The sequence below is a fragment of the Berghia stephanieae genome, chromosome 1 (genome assembly GCF_034508935.2).
Source record: "Berghia stephanieae isolate SIO BIC M18660-M18661 chromosome 1, UCSD_Bste_1.3, whole genome shotgun sequence".
NCBI classification, from domain to species: Eukaryota; Metazoa; Mollusca; class Gastropoda; order Nudibranchia; family Aeolidiidae; genus Berghia; species Berghia stephanieae.
In genome coordinates, this window is record NC_088360.1 from 21,244,363 (window position 1) to 21,266,862 (window position 22,500).

General features: G+C 37.4%; 2 protein-coding genes across 2 annotated transcripts in view; one reads left to right on the forward strand and one right to left on the reverse strand.

Annotated features, from left to right (window-relative positions):
• LOC144970270 (uncharacterized) overlaps positions 1-22,500 on the forward strand; it is a 52,306-nt gene that overhangs the window by 7,760 nt on the left and 22,046 nt on the right. The window contains exons 3-9 of the mRNA XM_078909735.1: positions 7,361-7,417; positions 10,179-10,256; positions 12,561-12,652; positions 15,188-15,298; positions 17,525-17,719; positions 19,708-19,807; positions 20,577-20,659. Coding sequence (XP_078765861.1) covers positions 7,361-7,417; positions 10,179-10,256; positions 12,561-12,652; positions 15,188-15,298; positions 17,525-17,719; positions 19,708-19,807; positions 20,577-20,659 — 716 coding nt within the window. The remainder of the gene's footprint in view (positions 1-7,360; positions 7,418-10,178; positions 10,257-12,560; positions 12,653-15,187; positions 15,299-17,524; positions 17,720-19,707; positions 19,808-20,576; positions 20,660-22,500) is intronic.
• On the reverse strand, positions 156-4,727 carry LOC144963460 (uncharacterized). Its single transcript, XM_078897543.1, has one exon. The coding sequence runs from the start codon at positions 4,725-4,727 to the stop codon at positions 3,216-3,218; it is 1,512 nt and encodes a 503-aa protein (XP_078753669.1). The 3' UTR covers positions 156-3,215.

Genomic DNA, 22,500 nt, shown 5'->3' on the forward strand with positions numbered 1-22,500 from the left:
TCCAGGAGCCCCTTGTATCTATAGCGTTTGAGCATGTTTAGTGGATATTGCACGATATGAAAAAGCTCAATTTTATAAAGTGCAATATCTAATGAATATATGATCTGACAAAAATTCAATTTTTCAGAGACAATGCTTTTAACTACCAGGTACTCATTTCACACCTAAGTATGGTGAGAGAATGTGAGTAAAGAGTCTTTTCCAACTATTCATGTGTGCTCCACTCAGATTGAGACTTGAACCTTGGACCCTCTGGTCTGAAGGCGAGTCTCATACTACAAGTCCACATGCCGCGCACCATCACGACTACTACTGCTACTGCCTTAAGGCTTAGTCAAAAGGTGCTATATAGATTTACTACTATTATCTTTGAACGTGACAATAGTTACAAGTAGAAATACAGTCTAGACGGATAAGTAGTGCGTGCGTCCAATCTACTGTTCAGATTGCACTGGTTGCCGTGGGAAAAGTGGATGATCTACAAGACTGCTTCCATCACCCACAGTGTATTCTACCTAGGTGGCCACAATACCTTTGCCTAGTTCATTGTCCCATATAAAACCTACCACTTTTTTTCATGGCTCTAATCTGCAGGTGATCCAGTTTATCCCACTAACTCACATGAAGACAATGGGAAATCAATCTTTTAAACGTCATGTATTTAAAAATCTGGAATAATTTACAGCGGGATCTTTGAGAGATGACAAATTACAAACAATTCAAAGAAAGAATAAATACTTTTCTTTTCACTCTGTTGTTGTTTTCAAATGTTAGAGCTGAGAGCCTGCTGTCAGTGAGGATTGGTGCATTAGAAATGCCTTCTATGATGATGATGATGATTAATATAAATCATATTTATAATTCAGAGGCTCAACCTTTTGTGCAGAGTGTACAAAACTTTTGCCGTCATTTTGATATTATCTTAATATCCATTTGCATTTCTTTCCATTTTTTTATTTATTTATTTATTTATTTATTTTATTCATCCATTTTTTTACCTATTTTTTCTGGGTGGGGTTCCTGGCCTCCTATAGTGGACAGTGTGGCCCTAACTGTGTCTTCTATCCCCATATATCTGTTTCACAATTTGCTTTCTGTCTTTGTCTTGGAATGAGATTACTGTTTTGGCCTTGGCTGTAGTGCTTGGCTGGGAGGGAAACAGTCAAATGCATAATTATTATTTTGGGAGATGATATTTTTTTCCTTGTAAGTCATCTCTCTGTTATGTATTGTTATATTTGTTGTTTTGAATATATAATGTAAGCATTTGAGTGTATTCCTCTTAGTGGGGACTTGTGCTGGTGTTTGGGTGAGACTTTTATGGGATCTCAAACTAAGTGCACTGATGTTGTGCTCTTGGAATCAACATATGTTCCCTATATGAACCATTTCCCCTTTGTCTTCCCTTTTTAATTGTCATTCTAGAATGTTTTGCTATCCCATTTCCTTCCTTTTTACTGGTGCTGATATGACCTATTGTGTTGAAATTGCCATAAAACCCTTAAAAAAACAAACATTACCTATTCATTATTTAATTATTTTTTTATTTGCCTATATATTTTTTTCTTTTAAAAAATATATATATGCATGCTCAACATAGTTATGGATGTTGACGTATGCACAGATCTTTTATACCTTTTGCTTTGTTTCCTTTGAATTAACCAGTAGATTTTTGACCAATCAAAACATGGAATTTGTGACACACCTTCACACTTGCCCAGACAAACATAGTTGGTTGTTTATAAACAAAAACATGAATGAAATTGACCTCTCTCTGATCGTTGTTAGTTTTTGTTCCACTACATAGGTGACTAGTTATCACACGATTTTCTTGATCTTAATATAAACGTTTAAGTTTACACATAGTTTCTGTGTTGGTTCTCTCGATCAAGTGTTAGAACTGTGGGTATTTTACTTAAACACGTACCATCAATAGTAAAGGCTGTGGAGTTCTCTAAGCTTACCGATCACTGCCACTGTTTACATTATGACGATTGTCTGAGAGGCGTGGTTATATAAGTGTCTATGCCTAAGGATGAAGTCAACAAAGATTAACTAATCCCCTGTTGTCAACTTTTAGGGGACTGCGCTGTAACTCAACTTTCCTCATTCTGGCAGTTTTGAGTTTAATTAAATTCAATTTCCAGTCTCTGTTTATCTCTCTTCTTAGACCGTAAAAGTGCTTAACCCAGGTAGCAGACCTGCCAACCTTCTCACCAGCAAACCTGGGACCCGTGAGGCCAAAAACTGGGATTTTAATTTTCAAACCGAAAAAACTACCTTTTACAGCAAAATACATAATTTATACTCACCAAAATACGAAGAATCCTATGTACATATTTACAAGCTGCATCACAGATGCGCGGGTGGTTGGATGGGAGCATCACCCTTGAATCATATACCTATGATGTTCGCATGGGTGTACGATCCGATAGTGATGTCGTTTCTTCTTCTCTTTACTAGCCTATCCTGCTTCTTTGGTTTGTGATTGTATTTTTGACAGGGGATATTTTTTTTCCTGTAAATCCTCTGCCTGTTTGTTCTTGGTTATTTATAATTTAGCTAATGATATCTTTAGGTTATGCTTTTGATTGACATTTATACTATTTTTGTTAGATTGCTTGTTTTTTTGTTTCAGCGGTCTCTCGAATAACCTCAATTGTGTTGGAAGAGACCTAAAGCAACAAACAAAAAAAAACATCACAGATGCAGCATTATTTCTGCAGGGAATCAGAGGTAGCACTCCTGATCTTTTTCAAGAGTGTATCCTCCAAGCCGACAGAGAAACACTTCCAGTCTTGAGCAAGCAGTTGAGTTTTCATCACCATCAATGATGAGAGAGTCTCTGTTGACATTGCTGACCTAAACTCAGTATGGTTTTTGCGAACCATTGAAAAAATTCGCTCACCGTCTGCATTTGAGTGGGGGATTGAAAGTACAGCCCCAGCCAATTTACATAGTAATGGAAATTTCTGCTCCCTGTCCATGGTCTCTAGCTGGCTGATACCATGCCACTGTCTGTCCACTGTTTTCTCCTCTGTTACATCCTCATCAAACTTGGTTATCCTGAATTTTGCAAATTCGCACAACAATTGATCTGTGTGTTCTGGAGGCACGATTCCAAACTTATCATTTAGAAATGAAACACTAGCCTCAGGAATTTTTGATTTTTCTCTAATGTTTAGCAACTGAGCATGTTTCAAAACGTCGTCGTCTTAAGGAAATTTAGAGACAATGTATTTTAAAGAAGAGCTATAGAAATTTCTGACATCTTTAACAAACTCATCTTCATCCGACTTATCTATATTCTTCTCTGCCTTAAGAGTACACAAATAAGCCCTAGCATCACTGCCAATTTTCAGTTCCTCCCTCGGTACTTGATTTTTTCGAAGCCAGTGCTCAATCTGAAAAATGTTTGACTCACTTTCAATTGCTGATGTCTTCACAAATCGAATTAATAGCTCTGTGAACAGGTCATGAAGACGTTGCATCATTACATGGATTTGAGGAGAGTCCTGTTGAAAAGCAAGGTTGCATGATGTGAACAGTGGCAAGGCATCCCGCAAAAAGAGGCAATAGAGACGAGAAGTTGGACTGGTGAAAAATCTATTACCTCTTCTGATCCTGTCATTTTTACTGCTTTTTTGTTGTGAATCGCTCAATGCATTAAATTCTGCAGTAAAGTAAAGTTTAAGCGGTTCCCATTGTTCAATTAGGCGAGTAACACAGGTATGCAGTGAGAGCCAACGGGTCGCTCCGTGCTTTAAAATCTTATGCAGATAAACACCACAGTCGATCTGAAATCTCCTGAATTCCTTTTGTCTCTTGGTGCTTTTATCTAAGAAATAATATATGTCAATCAAAGTACCTTCAATGTCTTTCCGTAATTCTTTACTACCAGCTTTGGCTGCAAGGTGAAGTAGATGGCATGCACAACCATTCACATATACTCCTGGTTGAAGATCCTTGATGAACTTCACAAGACCTTTATGAACACCCATCATCACTGAAGCATTGTCACTGCAGAATGAAATAACATTCTTCCAAGGAATAGAAAATTTTGTTAGAACCTTATTAAGCATCAGAATAATATTCTCCCCAGTTGAATTCCCATTACATTCCACAACACTGAGCAATTGAGTCACGACAGCTCCTTTGACTCTGTCATAGAATCTCACAACAACAGGGTAGATCTGTGAAGACCCTCCATCATGGCTTCCATCTGTCACAAGACTGAATGGCTGTGTCTGTAGAGTAGTGACGAGGTTGGCAGAGTAATGCTGAGCTAAAGATTTTGTCAGTGCAGTAGCTTTTGTCCGTGCACAAGTGAACGACTGGGCAATTTTGGAATCAGGGAACATAGTTTTAAACAATGGACCTGCGTGGTCAGAAATGGCTAACGGCATATTGTGTTCAATAAGAAAAAAAACAAAAAGAAGTTCTGCACGTGTGACCTGCTTTTTAAACAAATCTTCCTCGGAGTTTCTTGAAAAGAATGATGAAATAGGAGCTGACTTTGTAGATGATGCAGCTTCTGTATGTTTCTTGGTTGAAACATGGTTGGTCACATCATTTCTTCCTCCATGTGAAATGAGAAAGTCCGTTTTGCATGCCTTGTAATGCGCATGATGTTCACTCTTTTTCGACGAAATGATCGATGGAAATTCCATAGTGAAATCACTCCTGAATTTACACATGTTCTTTGGTTTTTTAGCTGGAGGTGCCATGATAGTTAAATATAAATAGAAATTGAAGCCACAAAAAATAAAAAGAACTTAAATATAAATCCACAATCGAAAATGAGTAGTGATAATGCCGAAATGGAACTGAAGTGAAATGGCGAAGTCAAGACAAGAAAATGAGACTCAATTCACTTCTGGCGCTATTTATATTCTGTTCCGAAGACAGTCGAGCAGTTCAAAATATAGTATCAAAATGGAATAATCTATATCGCGAGAATCAATATTCGCGTAAGATTTATTAACAAAAATTGTACAGATACGGTATCGATTCCGTTATCAATAATCGATAAATTTGTAAATGCTCGTTGATTCGGAAAATAAAAAATTCGTTAAAAAAATATTATATCAAGTACCGATACCCATCCATAAATCGGGACTTTAAAACCGTACACGGGACAGCGGGATTTGACCTTAAAAAAATGGGATGATCCCGGTTTTACCGGGACCATTGGCAGGTCTGAGATAGAATAGCTGATGGAGGTGCAGTGTAGAACTTTTGATTATATGTCTTAGCTTTATCTTTTCCATAGGGAGTCCCAATAGTACAGAGTACTTAGACCACACGCAAAGCGAATGAGATCAATACGGGGTGAATCCGAAATTTTTCCTGACATTGCTGTCTCCTCCCTCTGCCCACCTTGTCCACCCAGCAGTGGTTGGGTAGCTGATTTTGTTATATCTGGTGGAAAGTACTGTGGGATAGACTAGTGTCCTACCCAAAGGGTAGTAAGCAATAGCTACTATTGGTTTCAAGCTATAGAAACCTAGATAAACTCCATGTCCATGGGCCTTAAGACACTGAAGGACAATGGACCACATTTATGTATTCTATCAGCCATCCTGCTCACTTGTCAATCTAAAAAAAATCGTAACTTTTAGGAGATACAAAATTGTTGTCATTTTAGTTAACTCGACACACCAACAATTTACTCACACATGGATTAACTAAACCTTAAAAATGATTATATATTCATATATATACAGACCTGCCAACCAGTATGATTAATCGCATTAAAATACGATTTTTGGACTACGAGGATACGCTTTTAGTGGATTTAATACAATTTTTTTTAAAGATGTATGATGTGAATGATGTTGATGATACATTTGATGCATTGATACACACATGTTGTACACCAACTGTTGACCGTGTTTCTGAATGAATAATGCATCTCATTTAATACTATAGTTATCATTTCAGTTGCTTGTATGATGCCGGTTTTCACCAATATTTTTCTCATACATTTTTGAGGATTTGCATAGAATTATGCATATAAGCTTGTTTTATACTGTAAATAGTCTCAGACCACATTTAAACTTTTGCCACTTATTAAATAGAAAATTCTAAGTGAAAATTTAATTGAACCAACATCTTTGACTATGAAGCCTTCAATTAAAAACTGTATTGCTAATTAACTTAAACATAAATGGGTTATTTCCCTTTATAATAACTAAACTACTCTATTTTGATTTATAAAATTTATAATGATCTTTTTTTTCCTTTATTATTTTGTACGAGTCTTGAATTACAAAGTGGGCAGCTTTAAGAACGGTATTTGGTTCCAAATGAATTTTTTAGAACCATTTTAGAAATATTTAACTCGTCTCTGCATATTGCATACTTTGCGAATTTCTCATCATTTGACCAAAGAAATAGTATTAGTAGTATATAGATGTAATAATAGTAGTAGTAGGAGGAGTAGTAGTAGTGAATGCTCAAAAAAAAAAAATAAAGAGAGAGAGAGAGAGAGATATGGATCATTAGATAATATATATGGAAAATATCTTGCTACTGTTGCAAATTGTCATCTATTGAATTGAAGACCACTCTCCCAGATATTTTATCTCAAAACTTTCTCATAACTGATGTACTGGGCTAGCAGATATCACCACCACAACTTCATCAGCATCTCTTATCAACATCATGACATCATCACTTCTACAACTGCCATCACAGCATTGTCACTGCCACAACCACCACCACATCACTCTACCACCACCACCACCACAGCTTCATCATCATCACCGCCACCACAGTTTCATCATCATCACCACCTCCACCACTAGAGCACCATCGCTACAACAACCAACACTTCTTCCACTGACACTAGCATCAATACTACCAACATGTTAAGGGCCTTTTGGTCATTTGAGTGTTTCGAAAGCAATTTCCTTTAATATTGCAATTTCTGAGCCTTATGCTAATTTTAAATGGCCATTAAGTTTTAGTTTCTCGATAAATCGATAATTTTGTAATTACTAGAGATGCTTGAATGATGAAGATCAGAGTTTATTTTGATTTGGGATTGATGTTAGCTCTTATATAAATTTTTGTATAGTGCGCACTTTTTTTCCAAATGTGCGGACAAAATACACTTTTTTGCTAAAAAAATACACTTTTTAGGGTCATGGAATACGCTTTTCATCCTGGGAAGGTTGGCAGGTCTGTATATATATATTCAGTAAGTTTTCATGACTTTGAGATGCTGGTAAAGTTTTGAATTTGCATTCCAAATTTCGTAAATGTACACATTTTTTGGAATAGTGAACACGGCTGGTCTGTCTTGTCCATCTTTAATTCTTTTATTTATATTTGTTTTTCCTCATATCCATTGTAGGTCCAAGTGATTCAGAAGTATTTCTCATGGAACTCAGTGGGTTTCTTCGAGAGTGCTGTGAGTATGTTATTGTTATGGATTAGTTGTTCACTGTTGCAGTATGGGCTGAGTGTAGCTGGTCGAAGAGCACATGACTCTTGAGGAAATGGGCTGGTCTTCGTATCTAGATAGAGCTAATTATCATAAAGTCTTAATCAGCCTACCAATGGTTGGGTATTTGGTGGAACGTACTTTGCTTTCTTACAGCACCTTATCTTAAGGGTACCAATAGTCGTGAAGCAACACCCTCTACTTTTATGATTCCAAAATCAATGAAAGTGTATATGTAACCAGTCTGTCGGAGGACTAAGAAAGAATAGGTTAAATATCGAATCATAAGGTAGCACAACTGCTTTAGGAGCAGGAATAGTCAGACGTATTCTTAAGATTACATGACGGAAAAAAGTGAGGATGTATGATCTTTATCGGCGACCAGCATAAATTTAGACTAGACAGTACGATGCAATCACTCTGAAACCAGAAAATCATTTGCTGAAAGTCATGAGGGCAGCATGGCTCAGCAGTACGGTCTTTGCTTCGTACCCGAAAGGTACTGAGTGTGGATCCTCACCTCCCATAGTGGGCAGGGAGGTACTTACTGTGTCTTCTATCCCCTTATATCTGTTTTCCAACATGCTTTCTGTCTTTGTCTTGGAATGAGATACTTGGGTTTTTTTTTCCTGGCCCTGGTCGGATTCCTGGCTGGGAGGGAAACAGTCAACTGCATACTTATTGTTTTGGGAGATGATATTTTTTTCCTTGTAAATCATCTCTTTGTTATGTAATATTATATTTGTTATCTTCAATGTATAGTGTAAGCATTTGAGTGTATTCCTCTTTGTTGGATTTTGTGCTTGTGTCCGGATGAGACTTATAGGTGATCTCAAACTAAGTACATTGGTGGTATGCTCTTGGAATCTACATCTGATTCCTATTTGTTCCCAGTTCCCCTTTGTCTTACTTTCTCTTCGGTGCTTTAATTGTCATTCTAGAACTTTCTACTATTCCATTTTCTTCCTTTTTACTGGCACTGATATAACCTAAATGTGTTGCAAGCGCCGTAAAAGCCTTAAAAACAAAAACAAGTTGTGCTGTGCGGCCTTGAGAAAGTTCCTTTATTCATCCCAAGGGAAAAATTATCTTTTGGGTCGACTGGAATAACCCAGTAGTGCAAATTGAGCTAGGGGTGACTTGCTCAAGGCCACAAAACGGGGAGGGTAGTCGAACGCGATACCTTTTGGGTAAGAAGCAAAGACTGTACTGCTGAGCCAGGCTGGTGAAAACAGTAAAATGGTTTGTTCAAGTCGCTGGCATTTTCACCAATTCACTGCTGGTCTCTAGAAAAACTGGTATTTTAAAATTTGGCCAGAAAAACATCGATTGATTTGAATGACTCTCATCCTGGCAAAAACTCTCAAACCTGGGACTTTGCAAAGTCTTCCTTAAAGTCCCAGGTTTGATTTGGGGACAAGGTGGGATGTGGATTTTAAAGGAAGAACAATTCTTCTAACTGCTGTTGTCCGTTGCACACCATAGAATTCAGGATTAATTCTGGTTCCATAGGCCCAATTGCTCTGAAGCCTACGTACCACAGATTCTGGGTGGGGATCCTGACCTCCCATAGCGGGCAGGGAGGTACATACTGTGTCTTCTATCCCCTTATATCTGTTTTCCAACATGCTTTCTGTCATTGTCTCGGAATGAGATTACTTGGTTTTGTCCTGGCGCTGGCCGGAGTCCTAGCTGGGAGGGAAACAGTCAAATGCATAGTTATTGTTTTGGGAGATATTTTTTCCTTGTAAATCATCTCTCTGTTATGTATTATTATTATTATTTTGAATGTATAATGTAAGCATTTGAGTGTGTTCCTCTTTGTTGGATTTTGTGCTTGTGTCTGGATGAGACTTGTAGGTGATTTCAAACTGAGTACATTGGTGGTATGCTCTTGGAATCTACATCTGATCCCTATTTGTTCCCAGTTCCCCTTTGTCTTACTTCTTCTTGGATGCTTTAATTGTAATTCTAGAACTTTCTACTATCCCATTTTCTTCCTTTTTACTGGCGCTGATATAACCTAAATGTGTTGCAAGCGCTGTAAAACCCTTAAGAACAAAAAAACGTACCACAGATTTATACAAAATTATTCGGAACTGTGAAAAAGATGTTATGAGGATATGTCAGACCCATACTGGAATATACTAGCTCAGTGTGGGATCCACACACATCACCAGAAATCAATGAGCTAGAAAAAGTCCAACGTCGGGCTGCCAAATTTGTCAGTGGAAACTATGAGCGGGATATGTGTGTAACTCAGCTTATGAACGATCTCCAATGGAAACTGCTACATGACAGACGTGCCATCAACAAACTCCTCGTGTTCCACCAGGCACAAATCGGAAAACTCAAAATTCCAACTAGCCGTTTGAAACGGAACAACAACAAAACAAACCATCATCTTGACTTTTTCTTGCCCTCCACTATCCAACTTTGGAACTCCCTACCAACCACTTGTAAACAAATCCTTTTGACTAATGACTTCAAAATATCATTCCCTGCTTCTCTCTAAAACCCGTTACTGATAAGACAGCCATACAATCTTCAGTCTGAAGCTTTGGCCTTAATGAAAGAAGCAGTAAAACTTTATTTTCCTTTTTTTCTCCACATTATAGCTAAGGTTATGTATTATGATTATTTTTATTTGTATTATTATTATTTTTGATTTTATTAATAATTTCATATTTTTTTATCTGTTCCAAATGCAATTGTGACTCATATCAAGCTTGTCCTCATGAGGAACTGACCAGTGGTCCGATGGAGTCTCGTCTGGCTTCCAAAGCAGCTTGCCTTCAACTCTTGGGTAAGGCGTAGCGTTTTTGTCCAACTTTGATGTCTAGCCACACAAACAGAGTTGCCAACTCATGCCTTTTTACTCTGCTTTACTCATTTTACTTTAATTCGAATTTAAGAATAATTTTGATAGGATTTATAAATCCTGTAGATCTTTTTTTTTTTGGGTCCTCGATTTTATATAGTGACTATAAACTTGTGATTCTGTAATTGCCATCAAAAGTAATTTATAAAAGTTCAGCGTTGGCAATTTATTCTTATTCACGTGATCAGTTAATTTATATTTAAATAATGATAAAAAAATGGACCTCATTGTAAATAAGAAACCCTTTGACTTTGATGTTCTTATGCTGCCATTGAGAATGACTGGTTTTTGTTGGTTTTTTTTCTTTTACTTTTGTTAAAGTATAGAAGTGATGAATCACGTTGACTACTTCCAAACACCCATAAATTCTCTAGGCTAAGATGATAATGAATGAAGCAATATGGCTGCACTGTCTCTGGATGCTTGCCGTGGATGTGTGTGTTACTTCGAATGTGTCAGTCTGTTTCTAGTATCCAGTTAGTAATTTGTTTCCCTAAATCTTTGTCCCGTGCAAGTGTTTTTAGCTTTTGAATATCATCATAAGGTGCCAAGGCAATTGGATGTTTTCAGGTGTTGTTGAAATCAGTTCTTTGGTTGTTGTTTCTAAATATATTTGATATTTTCCGAGATCTTGATTAAATGATGTTGAAAGTGAAGTTGGTGTACACCCTCTGTATTTGGCTCCCTGCCTGAAGTAATCACCCATTGAGGTCTGTGCTGGAATATCTTCATCCCGTCTGAGCACGAGGCAGAATAACCTCCATCTTTGTTTCTTTCTTCACGCACTGACTGGCCGTACTTCTCATCTGTCACACCCATCCCTTATCAAAGAAGATAAACTGACAATTATGGGACCGGGTCCTCATCAAGAACAGGATTATTGGTTTTCTGTAATGAACGGAAACCCAAAGAGATCATTCAACAATAACTGGTACAAACTGTTTCCATGGCTCAGTCAATATAGAGAAAAAATGCCTTCTTCGCTTCGATTTTATTTTATTCAGAGACAGAGGAAATATAATATTTGTAAGTTTTAAAGATAAGAGACTAGAGTTTAACTTCAAACAAACACAACCGACTTGTAAGTCATAATTCTGTAATGTAATTAGTTTACATCTACGGTCTATACTGTTGATTTTAATTGACCTCTCCTGTAGGATATAACATGACGCATCCTTGTATTCCTCTCTTGTGATGTATATATTTTTACTCACTGTTCTGATACTCCATCTCGGCCCCTCACATTCAACTCTGTCTCAGACCCTTTGGAGTCTCGGGCTACGCTGCTGGCTGGCAAGATCCTTTTTGTTGTGTCTGCAGGTATCCCTCAATACCTCATCTTCTTTTCCGGCTTGCTTTCTGTCTGTCTTAGATTTATTTTGGCCCAGGCTGGGACTGGTATGGAAATCAGACAGATGTTTAGGATTCACTTTTGGAGATGATGTTGTATTTCCTTGTAAATCGTATTTCTGTTAAACACTTTTTAGCTTGAACATAATCACATGCAAACATTTGAATTGTGTCCTTGTGTCTGGATGGAACTTTAAGGTCATCAAAGTACATCAATAGTTAGCTCTTGGAATCTCTATCTGTACCCCTTACTTATTCTTAGCTGCTTTAATTTCTTTACCTATAATTTTCTGACCATCAAATTTTCTTCCTTTATACTGGTGCTAAAATGACCTAAACGTATTACAGCCCTCATAACACCTTTAAAATATAACATGGGTCACATCCTTTCTTCCTATCTATATTATACAGATCAAACTACAAAATATAACATGGGTCACATCCTTTCTTCCTATCTATATTATACAGATCAAACTACAAAATATAACATGGGTCACATCCTTTCTTCCTATCTATATTATACAGATCAAACTACAAAATATAACATGGGTCACATCCTTTCTTCCTATCTATATTATACAGATCAAACTACAAAATATAACATGGGTCACATCCTTTCTTCCTATCTATATTATACAGATCAAACTACAAAATATAACATGGGTCACATCCTTTCTTCCTATCTGTATTATACAGATCAAACTACAAAATATAACATGGGTCACATCCTTTCTTCCTATCTATATTATACAGATCAAAGATCAAACTACAAAATGTAACATGGGTCACATCCTTTCTTCTTATCTATATAAGACAGATCAAATTACAGTCAAGTACAAAGCATGCTCCTGCTCATTCTTTCATGTTTATTCTTTTCAGATTTTTTATTGACAGAACTAGCCAGTGTTAAAATGATAGCCGTGAAGAAACCATCGGCGCTGTCTTCATCTTCTTCCTCCTGCAATGAACCGGTTTGTTAGGTTATATCGTTTTTGATCATTATTGGATTTTCTGACCGAAGGCAAGCCAGTCTTCCTATTCAGTATAGGTCAAAAGCTGTATTATAACATCCCAGTTTTACAGTTTCCTGTAAAAATCTTCATTTAAGTCAGTAAATATTAAAAAGTAAATAGAATTTTTATGTAAGATGAGATTAAAAGTAGATTATAGCTTAATTCAAAATGTCATTTTAAAACCCCCCCCAAAAACATCACATTATTGTTTATTACTCCCCTTCGTATTTTATTTTGATGTTCCAATTCAATTAAAGTTTAGTGCAGAGCAGGGAAAATATTTTAATAGGTGAAGGTCAGCAATCATTGATTTTTTGATAAATAGCCGCTTTTGATATAAATTGTTTCAGTCTATAAAACATCATTAATGACGTCATTTTAAGCTGGACTGGTTTATTCCTATTAAAAACTACAAAAGGTTTCAATTGTTTATTTATCCCTTGTCATCCTGCCTGCCTGCCTGCTATTTTGTCTACTTCAAATATCTGTGAATAAAAATTAATACAACCCACGCTGGGGGCAGCTTGCATCAGGGGTACGGTCTTTGCTTCGTATCCGAAAGGTGCCGAGTGTATCCGAAAGGTGCCGAGTTCGTCACCTGCCGCTGCGATGTGTGACCTTGAGCAGGTCACCTCGCCCTAGCTCAATTTGTGGCACTGCACTGCGACTGACATCTGGGTTATTCCAGTCTTCCTTTGGAATAGAACCTAGAGACACGTTTTCCCCTATGGGATGAAAAAAGGAAGTTTATATTTTTATTTTTAAGGAGTTGTGAGATCTCTGCTGTACACTGGCAAAACCCATATTGAAATATTTGGCCAGAAAACTCGTCCTTCAGATATCGATTGATTTAAATGACCCTCATCTTGGCAAAAAATCTCAAACCTGAGACATCGCAAAGTCCCAGGTTTGAGAGTTTTTGCAAGATTAGAACAGCAAATGTATGTTTTTTTATAGAATTAGGATAATAAATGTATGTTTTTACATAGAATTAGAACAACAAATGTATGTTTTTATAGAATTAGGATAATAAATGTGTTTTTACATAGAATTAGAACAACAAATGTATGTTTTTACATAGAATTAGAACAACGAATGTATGTTTTTACATAGAATTAGAGCAATAAATGTATGTTTTTACATAGAATTAGAACAAACAAATGTATGTTTTTACATAGAATTAGAACAACAAATGTATGTTTTTACATAGAATTAGAACAATATATAAATTGATGTTTTTAGATAGAATTAGAACAATAAACGTATGTTTTTATAAAGAATTAGAACAATAAATGTATGTTTTTATGTTAACCTAAAATAAAAAATCGAAAAATCAAAAAAGACTTAATCATCTGCACGAGCATTGATAATCTCTTTATATGCCCAAAACAAACCAAAAAAAAAAAAAATGCCAAACCCAATCTTTCCATGTCAAATGGCTTAAAAATGATAACTTTTTAAAGTTTGGCATTTGAAAAGCCATATTGCCAACCCTGCTGGGTGGGATCATGTGATGAGATTTAAAACAAGAAAAAGAAGTGCACCATTCGCCAAAGTTGCCAGTCAAACTTTTAAAGTTTAAATACAGAAAGAGACATAGACAAAAATGATTGGACTGTCAACTGGACAAGGCAAATGCACCTTGTGTGTGAAAGAAAAGGAGTTATAGAGATTGAAAGTGATCTGGTTTAAGAAAATGACTATTTGGTCTTGTGGTTTGCCACTCACTGTTGGATCGGATAATAGCGTTGTCTCTGTCCGAAAAAAAAAATTGTATTATGGCCTTACAGGCACCATGTCTCATCTTACATGTTAAGTGTTGCTGTTGGCTTGAAACCCCTTGTAAAGCACTTTGAGAACATTAAGTTGCGTTATGTAAAAGCTCAAGTTTTTTCTATGAAAGCTCAAGCTTAAGTCTAATAAAGACATGGAGTGTAGCTCTAATTTGAAGAGTTTAAGTTGTAAGTTGATTTTTAATCGTTATTGATCTTTTATGTAGATTTGTTAGCACGAGGAAAGGTATTGACCCTTTCCTTACCACCTATAGGAAAATCGTCACATTCGTTACGATGCAACAGTCAATTTTCCCATTCTGATTTCTCTTGTACATCACAAAATTTAAAGAAATGCTTTGATTACAGCTATAAATACTAAACACATTGTTATAGACATTTTGCTGAATAACATTCTGTATAGAATGCACTTGTTACTTTTTTGTTTGATTAGGAATAGTCTATTTTGTGTCGGGTGGGTGTGAATTTTGGGGGGAAATGCTAAAAATAGCCAGTAAGGAGAGAGTGAAAGTAGATAATACAATATGCTGGTCATGCATTCATTCAGTGAACGAGGAAACAATTCAAAATAAAACCTGAGATAATATATGAGAGGTGATCTGGCAAAACCTGTCCAAGTAATTAAAAAACAAAGAATTAAAAACCCATTGCTCTTCTTGAATGTTTGTTGTGATATTTTCACTATTCATGTCTTATACAGGTGGAGAGTGACGTAGCCAAACATCTGAAATTGATGATGATTGCACTCAAGTTCTCCAAACCTCCCCCAAATATTACAGCTTTTCAAATGTTCTCCAAACTGGAAGCCAAGGTAAGGTCTGTATCTGTATGGTTAGCGCTGAAGAAACTAATGGTCTGGTTGTAATACAGCGGCGTCCTCATTGGGTGCAGGCCATGTCAGTCGGGCCTTGAAATCGTTTCGGTGTGGTGCCATGATGACCAGTTCATCCAGCCCATTCCACTCCGAGATAGTTCTAATGAGGAACAAATTTCTGTAGTTTTGTGTTCTTGTCTGTGGGATTTTGAAGCAGTTTGTGGCGTATCTCTCAATGGGGTTTCCGGTTATGTGGTTGGCAAAAGTGAGTGCTCGTTTTTTTCTTTTGTTTGGTCTTGGCGTGAAAAAGGAGTCTGCCTTTATTGATGGTATTTGATCTTTTATAATCTTGAACACGAATGACAGACGGGTTTCTTTTCTTCTTTGTTGGAGGCTGATGAGGTTTGTTTCTTCTAACATTTTTGTCTTGCACACGTTGTCACCACCAGATAACAAAAACCCTATGAGTTCAAATTTTGTCTGTGTACTTTGGTTTGGGAGGAAGGGGGTGTTGCTGGGTTGGATCTCTGACCTCCCATGGTCAGCAGGAGGTCACTTACTGTGTCTTTCATCCCTGTAGATCTGTTTTCTGAGTTGCTTTCTGTCTTTGTTTTGGAATGGGATGACTTGGTTTTGTCCTGGTCCTTGCCGGAATCCTCAGTTGAGAGGGAAATAGTCAAGTGTGTTATATATTACTTTTGGGAGATGATTTTTCTGTTCCTTGTAAATCATCCTTTATGTGTTGTTAGTTGTGTATTTCTCTTAGTGGGATCCTGTGCTGGTATCTGGATGAGACTTAGGGATCTCAAACTATGTACATTAATATTGTGATTTTAGAATCTACATCTATTCTTCTTTGTCTTGTAATTCCAGAATTTTCTTCCTTTTTACTTAGAAACATAAACAAAACAGGGGGGGGGGGGAGATTTCAAATTATATTAAGGATTAGTTAAGAGGGTTGAACTTATCAGCATATGTCTTAATTGAATGAAAGTATAATTAATATTAAAGAATATTTCAGCACAGTTTGTCTTCGTCCTTGGTTTTACAATGTTAAATCACACAAGACCACCGGTGTGGGGTTCCTGGTCTCCCATAGTGGGCAGGGTGGCACTCACTGCGTCTTCCATCCCCTTATTTCGGTTTTCCAACATGCTTTCTGTCTTTCGTCTTGGAATGAGATTCATGGTCTTGTCCTGGCCAGAGTCCTTGGCTGGGAGGGAAACAGTCAAATGCATAGTTATTGTTTTGGGAGATTATATTTGTTTTCCTTTTAAATCATCTCTCTGTTATGTATTGTTATATTTGTTATTTTGATTGTATAACGTAATTTGAGTGTATTCCTCTTTGTTGGATCTTGTGTTTGTGTCTGGATGAGACTTATAGGTGATCTCAAACTAAGCACACTGATGCTCTTGAAATCTACATCTGATCCCTATTTGTTCCCAGTTTTTCTTTGTCTTTCCTTTTCTTGGGTGCTTTAACTGTAATTCTAGAATATGACTATCCCATTTCCTTCCTTTCTACTGGAGCTGATATGACCTAAATGTGTTGCAAGCTCCGTAAAACCCTTAGAAATAACCAAACAAAACACAAGGCCACCAAATTGGACAATTGCTTCAAGAATATGATTCAACAATTTTACTTTGTAGTGGTGGGCAAAGCTGTGTCCAATAGACAAGCAGCTATATTCTATGGCTTCAAGTCACTTTTTACAGATGGGCAAAGCTATATCCAATAGCTTTGTGTGTGTCGGAGTGTTAGTGTGTCTGTGTATGTATGTATATTTGCGGCATTGCACTGGGGCTGACAACAGGGTTTCCAGTCTTCCTTTGGAATAGGCCCTAAAGACAAATTTCCCCTATGGGATGAATAAATGGAATTTTATTTATTTATTTTTTTTTTTTAGTGTGGAAACAAATTGTGCCTGAGCAGATTTTTATTTGTAAAGGCGTGGAGAGTTTTATTGTCACTATGTAAGCTTTATGCTACTGATCTATATCAAGCACTTTTTTAACTGGGGCTTAGAAATAAGGCACTATAGAGATGCCATACAATTCATGCACATCAGACTTTATGGCCTGTGATATATATAGGCAAGGGATCATTCTGATAACAAATATTTCTAAATCTCTCCGTTTGCCTCAGTGTCCGTCATACGAGGCTTTGTCATGGTGTGTCCGGAGTTGTCCTCAATAAATTAATGTTCTATTTTGTCTCCAGGTGAAAGAGTTGGTGTCCAAATACCCAGGCCAGGCTGGCAGTCCATTGCTGAAGGCAAGACTATCGGACAAGCAATGGGCCCAAATCATGGACATCAACAGGGTTTTGTCTGATGAGTATCGAGTGTGGCGGGAGATGTTGCTGAAGAGACTTGACGTGACTATCCAATCATTCAAATGGTCTGACAAGGCTAAGGTAAATCCACTGTATTCATCCAGTCACTTTCAACTGAGAACATAAAACTGCTATCTTAAGGAATGCGACTACATATGACAAGTTTCTTTAAATTTAAATTCCTATGGTCACAAGGCCACAGCGAATGGGTGAATAAGCCAGTGACTGAATGTAGAAGGATGGCGCAGGACAGAAGCTTGTTTCGGTTGGCAGTTGTGGAGGCTACGTCCAAGAGGGATAAGCCATGATGATGATATTCTTTTCAAGGGTAAGCGTTTTGCACTGTGAACCCTCGCTTGCATCAATCAGGTCTCTAACCTTTTTCCGTGAGACGGCAGAACACTTACAACTTGTCTTCTATCTGAGGAAAATCACAAGAGTCACATCCCCATCTTGCCCCTCGTGTCAACACCCCTATGAATCTTGAGTATCAATGTCTTAGAAGACCTCAGATACACATGTCTCTCTCCAAATCCAAATATCAGTAACATTGAACTCATGAACTCTTGCTGGTGCTGGCCAAAAACTCAAAACATCCCCCCAGCTGGATATAACGTACCAACACAAACTATGTGTAACCTTGAACGTTTATAGTCTAATCAATAGAATTTAGTGAGAACTACTCATAAAAATGGCTGGCTAAAACAGTTTCATTCCTTCTAAAACCAGCTTTGCCTTCAACCACATTACACTTCAAGGGAACACTTTTTTGACTTTTTCAACTAATCTCTTTAGATTTTGCATAGTGTATAACCAGTATTTGTGTGTGTGTGTGTTTTTGTGTCCATATCTGGGTGTGTCAAGGTATATGTGTGGGATGCCAAGGTGGTGTTGAATAGTTCATTGTGTGTGTGTGTGTGTGTGTCCATATCAGGGTTTGTCAAGGTATGTGTGTGGGATGCCTGGGTGGTGTTGAATAGTGCATTGTGTGTGTGTGTGTGTGTGTGTGTGTGTCTGGTTCTGTCAAGGTATGTGTGTGGGATGCCTGGGTGGTGTTGAATAGTACATTGTGTGTGTGTGTGTATGTGTGTGTCAAGGTATGTGTGTGGGATGCCAAGGTGGTGTTGAATAGTGCATTGTGTGTGTGTGTGTATGTGTGTGTCCGTGTCTGGGTTTGTCAAGTTATGTGTGTGGGATGCCTGGGTGGTGTTGAAAAGTGCATTCCGGGCCATTCCATGTCAAGTGGACCAAATTTTCGGAAATTGGGAACCACACCCCTTTTGATTTTCCTCAACCTTGGCTCAATTGAAGATACTTATGAGACATGAAGAAAACCAAATTTTCAGTTCGGAAAATGGATATTTGAATTTTTTACAATTTTTTGAAATTTTGTCTCAAAACGCGTCAAAATCAGATTTGCTCGTGGGTCCATAAATCTCTGCCGACATCTTTGACCGTTTTGAGCCTTGAAGTTGACAAAAATTTGCGATTTTCGTGAACATTTCATTACGCTATGCGTTGTTGTTCAAAACATTATAGTACCAGACCCATATTTTTGCTCTATTATGTTGGACCATATGTTATTTATTGATATGCAAATCAACAATGACCAAAAATGAAACATTAAAGTCATGAAAAAAAATATTGAAAAAATTCAGTTTTTTGCCGAACAGCACAGGGAGCCATATTCAAGGGCAGATAACTCCAAAAATTGATAAATATTTTCATTTTCTTTCAAATAATTGTAATCTATGCTAAAAGTTGTACAGGATTACCAAATTTGAAAGAGTTAGCTTGATTAATAAAAAAGTTATAGCCTCTCAAAAATGGACCCACGAGCAAATCTGACTTTGATGCGTTTTGAGACAAAATTTCAAAAAATTGTATAAAATTCAAATATCCATATTCTGAACTGAAAATTTGGTTTTCTTCATGTCTCATAAGTATCTTCAATTGAGCCAAGTTTGAGGAAAATCAAAAGGGGTGTGGTTCCCACCCTTGGTCCACTTGACGTGGAATGGCCCTTCCATCACTTGTTATTTTGATACGATATTCCTTCTTTAAATCAGGGAAATGAGAATAGAATTGCTGAAGTCTACCAACCGATACGCAAGATCATGTCCTCCAAAACAAGTGTCAATGTGCCCCAGATTCTTGCAGCAAGAGATGGTATGAAAACTGTAATTTGTGGTCTATTGGAGGGGGGGGGGGGGGGGGGGGGATATCTGATCGGCTCTGTTCTATCCATCTAATCCTCATCTAATCTCTTATCCTTCTCTTTGATTTTCTTTTTTTGTCCAGTAATAAGGCTGTGGTTCTGAGAGAGAAATTGCCAGTTCATTAATAAATGGTTTGTATGTAGATTTCCTGATTTTGGCTAAAATTGCAATTATATGAGCATAGTGTTATAAGAATATCAAACAAATCTATTTACTGCAAAATCAAAGCAACACTGCTATCATAACCAATAAAACAGGCTTCGACTTTTCTACCCCATTCTAAGATAAAACGTTAACATGCCGAGCAACAAAGTGATGGTTCACACTTTCAATCACAAGAACGAAAAGCAAAGAGGTCGATCAAGAACATCAACATCTACAACACTAAGATGTGACCTCAGACATGTTGACCAACAGTTACAATCAATTCAAGATTTTGAAACAATTTGACAATGTGCAAAAGAACGACGGGAGTGGAAATTTGTCACCTCTACAATAGTCAAAGCAGCCCAGATGGAAAAGTCTGTTGACTCATCAGATGAAAGGCCTGAAGTCAAGTCCTAATCGTTCTGTTTTAATTCTTGGCTTAAAATTATTACAAAAATTTATCTCCATAGAGTTGAATGAATTGAAAATATGTTAATTGGACCAGAATGAATATGACAATATTCCGCTTGTTTCTAAAACTAGAGCTTTGAGCATATTTGATGTTGTTTCAGATTTAACTCGTCTTCAAAAGACAAGCAGTGGAGAGGCCAGAGAAAGAACCAAGTGTGCTATCAATAAAGTTCTCATTGGCAAAGTGAGTTCTTGTTTTAGAAAATCATCTCTTGTAATTAGCCATTGAGCATTCTATAGCACAGCATGGCCGCTATGGTCCAGAAACATTGAAATCCTATTACACAATTTTATTTTACCGTAGAATGGGAGGAACTAAGGCCAGCCACCAAATGTGCCCCTCTGGTTGAAAGATGGTAAAATGTACATCATTTGATGGATTTCAGCCTTCCCCACACTTTAGAATAAGAACATCGGACAGGTTATTTCAATGTCAAGATATATCGTATAGAGAAGTTGATCTAAGACTACTTTTTTACATAGCTGCCAACCGTTCCGTAAAAAACGGATTTGTTCCGCATTTGGCTTCCTGGGTCCGTAAGTTCATATTTTTAGTTCAAAATCTGTATGTTGGTAAACAAGGCATGTGAGCCTAATGAATTACTGTTATTATTATTACTACTACCACTTAGTACGATTTGGCCAATCCAGAAAAAGAGAAAAAAACCAGAAAAAAAAACGAAAAAAAAACTAATGCTCACACCTATGCAGCTGTCTTTGCCCTCTTCAGGAACTCTGAGCTGAACTCACTGTCATGGCATGGAGTGCTATTAGACTTGACAATGAGAAGTCCTGAAAGCATGTCTGTACTCAGGCTGCCCCTGAAGTCAGTCTTATTTTTCCTAACTTGACTCAGAGTTCCTGAAGAGGGCAAAGACAGCCACAAAGGAGGCTGTTAAGCTGTCCCTGCGGAAAGTTGCCATTTAAAACCCCAAAAGTTGCCATAAAAAAGGGCAAAAGTTGCCATAAAAATTGCCAAATTTTGCGGAACATTATCTGACAAGGGGAGGGGGGGGGGGGGGGAGAAAAAATTGCGATTCACAAACGCACAAACAAAGGCCAAAGTTTCAATTTAAACCACATTTGTTTATTGCCTCAGCAGCAGTAATAATAATAATGATAATAATACAGTATACTGGCGTTATACTGGCACGGTCAGTCATCACCAAAAAGTGTGCTAGTATCCGATCGTGCCGGAATCCAATAAAGGCCTTTGAGGCCCTTGGACCAAAAGATTCTTTGTATCTCCTGATTTCTGTAGCAGGCACCTCTTTCATTCCAGGCAGAGATGAAAGATCAGTGTCATCAAACATAATAAGTCTGCTAGGATCAAAAAAAGGCAACTGTTTATTAAATTGAATCCCTGGTTGGCCTTCTGTGGACATATACTTGTCCAACTTTTGACTGGCACCAGAAAAGGCCTGGCAGAACTTGTCCTGCATCTCCAGTTTTTCACGCTGGTCCATGCCTTCAGGGAAAAACCGCTCTGCCTCAGGCAATGACATGCCACACGCATCAAATTTAACTTTCAAGTCCTCCAGTCTTGACCATGCCTACAAATACACACACATAAAGTTATCGAACTCGAAGCCCAGTCAGTCTCCAAGGGTTGTGCGGTCAAAAAAAGCTCAGTATCGGGACAGGGTTAAGCCCAAGCCTCATTAATCTGCTTCTGTCACCACCTCCCCATCACTTATGCCTACCCAGTATGATGATAAAGGTAAGCTTCTCTTAGTATTACAGTTCTGACCATTCTAGTACTGAAGTACATTAATAAATATGCCATTTTAAGACATGATTTAGGCGTCCGCGCCGCACCGCGTATAATAATACGTTTTTGCATTTTGAAAAGTTGGCAGCTTTGTACTACTATACTATTATTATTATTATTATTATTATTAGTGTCCAGCGAGAGACAATGAGCAGGGTTTAAGTCAACATAGCATAATATTCTTCATTCCCATGTAGCTCTTTAATTTGAATTATACCTCTCTATCATAAATGATTTTCAACAATTAAAAAAAA

Bases quoted from the DNA above. Each gene is read 5' to 3' on its own strand.
- LOC144963460 (XM_078897543.1), bottom strand. From the start codon at position 4,727: ATGGCACCTCCAGCTAAAAAACCAAAGAACATGTGTAAATTCAGGAGT.